The sequence below is a fragment of the Nelusetta ayraudi genome, unplaced genomic scaffold (genome assembly GCF_046127955.1).
Source record: "Nelusetta ayraudi isolate G7.1 ecotype Tasmania unplaced genomic scaffold, CSIRO-AGI_Nayr_v1 ptg000020l, whole genome shotgun sequence".
Lineage (NCBI taxonomy): Eukaryota > Metazoa > Chordata > Actinopteri > Tetraodontiformes > Monacanthidae > Nelusetta > Nelusetta ayraudi.
The window spans coordinates 2,604,975-2,610,000 of NW_027466070.1; the positions used below are offsets into that span (position 1 = coordinate 2,604,975).

At 50.4% G+C, this 5,026-nt stretch overlaps 1 protein-coding gene across 2 annotated transcripts in view; it reads right to left on the minus strand.

The window, feature by feature from the left end:
- Positions 1 to 2,322: 2,322 nt before the first annotated feature.
- Positions 2,323 to 5,026, minus strand: part of gpr22b (G protein-coupled receptor 22b) — a 5,913-nt gene continuing 3,209 nt past the window's right edge. For both annotated transcript variants that reach the window (XM_076027408.1, XM_076027407.1), the window contains 2 exons: positions 4,866 to 5,026; positions 2,323 to 4,092 (listed from right to left, as the gene is read on the minus strand). The exon at positions 4,866 to 5,026 is cut by the window's right edge. In XM_076027408.1, coding sequence (XP_075883523.1) covers positions 2,736 to 4,088 — 1,353 coding nt within the window. In that variant the 5' untranslated portion in view covers positions 4,089 to 4,092; positions 4,866 to 5,026 and the 3' untranslated portion in view covers positions 2,323 to 2,735. The remainder of the gene's footprint in view (positions 4,093 to 4,865) is intronic.

The following is a 5,026-nucleotide window of genomic DNA, read 5'->3' on the forward strand; positions in this document are numbered from 1 at the left end:
AGAGTCGGACGATGTGCCTACAGGATCCGCAATGAGGTCAAAAAGGAGAATTAAAAAAAAAACAACCCTACTATTGTAGCTGTATATCATGCCACTGTGGCAAAGTGCTCTTGAAAAGAGGGAAAGAACATTTTTTGAAAAGCAAAGTGTGACCTTAAGTTTTGACCAGTGTAAATTGCATTTGGCCTTTGGGAGGTCATTTTCGACGGCCGGTCAATACCAACGATTTTTACAGTGGGTGCTGATGGAGTTTAAAATAGTAGCTGGCATTTTGCCACAGGTCTAGATTATATATCCACCAGGCTATTCTTTTATTTCCCGTATTTCAGTTCTGCATTTATTTATTCATTCACAGGTCAATACCCCACTTTCTGGAAGTTTCCTGGGGACGCTTCTCTCTTTGTGTCTACTTGAACACCATTTTCAAGTTGCTTGCTTTAGCATTTAGACATTAGCAATCTCCCGTAGCCTCCCTTTCACAGTGATTGACAGATGAAGTCCTTCTGATACCTGAGGGCTCTGTCTTTTTTTTGTACAGATCTTGTATCATATTTGATTTTCATGCATCCTAGGAGTTCTACGCAGTCCCAGCCAGCTACGTGTGATTTGTCTGTCACTGCGTGTCTCTGGCGCTTGCTCCTGAAAGATAGCTTAGCCTTGGCTTTTGCGTTGTTTAAACCTTACTGCTATTGACTTGTTCTTTAAAGCGTAAATAAGCTAACAATGAACTCAATTGTGTATCCACGGTGTCCTGAATGAAAAGAACGGCCCTCATAAATGCATGATTGTGCGGACACTCTCTGTCACCGGTCACTCCAAACCCCCTACTCGTCTGCCAACTGATCTGTCGCCTTCAGGAATTCCTGACAACGTCCCCTCCAGGCGCTGCGGCTGCCTGCGGCGACAGAGACCAAAAAGGCTGGCGCAGCTCTCGGGATCAAAAGGGCCCTTCGGTTCTGCAGCCTACCTGAGACGGCGGTGGAGCCTCGTGTCCGGCGTGAGCGCAGCGGTTGCATGCAAATTTGCGCTCAGACACCTTTGCATGCGCACGTGTGAAGGCCGCCATACGCCCCACTGTATACGCTAATCCGAGACAGAATGTAATCCTTGACCCGGGGATTGTAATGAAGTGAGCCGCACACGACTTTATATGCTAATGTCCGTTTGCTGCGGCTGCGCCGTGCCTTCTCCGCTCCCGCATTAGATTCTGGGCTGAATGTAATAAGCTGACAGCTCTCTCCTCTCCTCGCTCGCACATTCACACTACTAAAAAAATCTTCTGCAGTCGTATGAATAAATTATTCGCAACTTATTTAGGGCGAACGTGGACAGAGTCGGCTGAGAGAAAATGCATTAAAAAAAAAAAAAACAACGAGCCGCCCTGATCGGTATGCATGCACCTCGGGGCAACAGTCGCTTGGGAGCGTTAAGAAAAAAAAAAAAATCCATCGACTTGCTCCTGAAACACGTCGGTGGATGTACACAGCCAGTGAAGACAGACTAAATTATTCCGCGAGTGGGGGCTGTAAACGGATTTTGCAAGAGGTCTTTATTGCATTTAGTGACTTGCTCACAGAGAGCGATTCTGAGAGCTGCAAATTACCGAATGTCTGTTTGCTATAATCTGATCATATTGCAGCAATATATATATCTGTATATATATATATATATATATATATATATATTAGGTGTGTATATATAAACATATATATGTATAAATAGAGTGTAATGTAATAAATTTAAATTAAAAAAAACATTTCTAGTTTTATTGTTTTCATCGTCCTCAGTGTGTTCAGACTACCTGCTGCCACGACTGTGACGGGCACTCGGTGCATCAATGCAAAATGAAGGCCCGCCCGCTGCTTTCCGCTCCCCCCCCAACCTCCACCTCTCTTTTAATGACTCAGACCCGTTTTCTGCCGAAAGCGGAACCTGACTTTGTTTTGATTACATCTGCTTTGCCTCAGATTTGTTTGGGTGTACGTGTGCGCATGAGTAGTCTGTGAAATGTTAGCCACACTCTTAAAAACTCCAAAAAGCTGGGCAGAGACCAGCAAACCCTCCACCGTCCGCTCTTTACAAGGAGGACCGGACCGACCGTCGGGCTTTGCGTCCGGTGGGGCCATTTCCCCAGCGGGGGGCTTCCAGGCAATAAGAGTCCGTGGCCACCGAGGAGGGAGGTAGGGCGGGAAGTGGGGCGGGGGGGGGGGGAGCAAAGTGGCATGTTGACGGATGGGAGCAATCTCACGGCTGTTAGGGAGGGACAAACATTTCACCGTTGCATCGAGCAGAGGGAACAGGAAGCCTCGCCGCGGCGTGACGTGAGTGGAGACATTAAAATTTATTATAAATATACAGAGAGACATAACAGTTATTTTTCTTCCTTCTCGCTCCTCTATGTTTATGGCTAGCCTAAAGCTGTACATGTATGGGGTGTGCAGGCGGCGAACCGTATGTGGTCGTCGTCAGCAGGGGAAGGGGGAGGAGATTACAAAATATCATGCAGTATCTATGGTACAATATCTGACGCATCTATTAAAACCTACTTTTTTTGTCCTCAATAAATACTTATAAATTATCCACTTTTTTTACATTCTATATTGCACATGTTATTTACACAATACTGCTTTGGATTAACATTTTTCCCTTTTTCGACGTGACGCAATGTCACTTGTAGCTGCTTCTTTTATTTTCTCTCCTAAATTTGTCCACTTTTAAAGGGACGGCCGGGATTTTCACTCCACATCCTCGGACGACAGACACTTCTGCCGGGTGTCCTTGTCCTCAAAAGTCACCTTTTTATTCCTCTTGGGGTCGATCCAGGAGTTGTGGATGACGGCGTTGTTGGGGGTGGGGTCGGCCTCGATGATGGACACCACCCGCTTCTTCATCTTGCTCTTGAGCACCTTCTGGAACTTCTGCCGGGTGAAGGCGTAGAGCAGCGGGTGGAAGATGGTGGTGCCGTACGCCATGACCAGGAAGCCCAGTCTCAACTTGACCATGAGGTCGCTGGGCCCCACGCTCAGGATGACTGTGTTGAGGATGGTGATGGGCGTCCAGCACAGCAGGAAGGTGGACACGATGAGCAGAGACATCCTGAAGACCCTCTTCTGGCGCTCTCGCCTCTCCCGGTGCCGCTTGACGGCCCGGCGCAGCGCGATGATGACTGAGACGGAAGTGCGCATGCCCAGTGTTGGGTTGCGGCCCCCGCCCCCGCCACCGCCACCGCCACCGCCACTGCTCTGCGAGCCGTCCGTGGCCTCCTGCTGCGGCGTCATGGCCGTCATGGAGGGCTGCTTTTTCCGCCGGGTCTTCTTCTTCTTCTGCGAGGCGTGGAAGCGTGTGCCGATGCGGATGTTGAGTGCCTGCAGGATCTTGGAGTAGGTGATGAGCATGACCACGACGGTAAAGAAGAAGATGGGGATCTGGGCCAGCAGGTGGTAGTAGAGGCCCAGCTCGGTGTAGTACTGGTTGGCGTGCACCACGTTCTCCACCGCCGTCTGGTTTAGTTCACCGCCACCGCTGCCACCGGCGAAGAAGCCCACCTCGATGAAGGGCACCAGGAAGCTGACAAAGGACAGCACCCAGATGGCGGCCAGCAGCGACAGGGCGCGGCCCATGGTCAGCACGCGGTTGGCCGGCTTGACGGAGATGTCGTAGCGGTCGAGGGTGATGGCCAGCACGTTGGCGGCGGTGGCCACGCTGGCGAAAGACACGCAGGCCTCGTGGAAGCAGCAGACCAGCGCCACGTCGCCCTCCAGCGACAGCAGCACCACCACGATGGTGAGCGGGATGCAGCACACGCACACCAGCACATCCAGCACGTGCAGGTTCATAGTGACGATGTTGCTGACGGAGCTGATGAGGTTGGACTTGATGCAGTAGAGGGCCAGGACGGTGAGGTTGGAGCTGAGGCCCAGCAGGATCTCCAGCATGAGGAAGCCAGTCAGGGACACCTGGAAGCTGACGGGGTAGGAGTAGGGGCTGGGCGCGGCCGGACTCATGGTGCGGCTGATGGGCTCAGTGTTGTCTGTGACCGTGACGTTGCTCATGGTGGCTTCTTGTCCCAGACTGGGAAGGATATGCATTATCCTGTAAGACGAGAGAGAAGTTTCAGACGAGAGCTGCAGGTTTTTTTGGACATTTCATTTGCAAAACTCTCTCGTTTCCTGCTGATGGGATTGCATCATAAAAAAAAAAATGGCAAAACGAAACCAACTACCGTGACTCTGCTTTGATATTCTCCGTCAAACGACTTTATCAGCGGCGGTGAGCACGCAGCAGAGGCACTTGGGACCAAATTAAATTCTAATAACCTCAAACGGCCACCGTAGATTGGAATCTCTCGACGTGGAGCGCCGTGGTTTCACTCTCTAAACTGTTTGTAGAGAGGCGCCGCCGGTCAAGAAAGACGGAGCTCTTGGTTTTTAAAGTGGGGCGGAAATTGTCGCTCTTTGCAAAAGGCGGTTTGGGCAATTAGCCAAAGAGGCATAACGCAGATGGACGTTACATAACTAATGTCGCAACGTAGGGAAAAAAAAACAACAGATTTCATATCTTGATAAAGTTAAAGTCCAATCGCATTTCAACCCCTTCCTTGAGGAAGCAGTGAGCTGCAGTGTTTTGGCTGATCTTACCTCCCCCTCCCCTGAGTCCATGTACTGAGTGCCAATCAGTGAGGCAATGGGTACCATTTGTATAGTCTTTGATATGGCCTCGTTGGGAATCAAACCCACAACCTCCCAGTCTCACGGCAGAAAACTGTACCACTAGAAAGTAAACAATAGGACCATTCTACAAATATGAAAAATGCTTTTGGTTTTTCCGGGCAAAGTGATTGGTCGGTGCACCGAAGCACTACTCACCTTTCCCTCCAGCACTATCTGAACACCAGGGCTGCGCAATCAGGCCGCAGAGTCCATGTCCCATCCACGGAGACGGACATCACATCCAAACATCGCCTGGGGGAAAAGCGTCTCCTTCACAGCTAAGCCCCGCCCTCCTCCGGAGCCCACCAGCCAGGCTC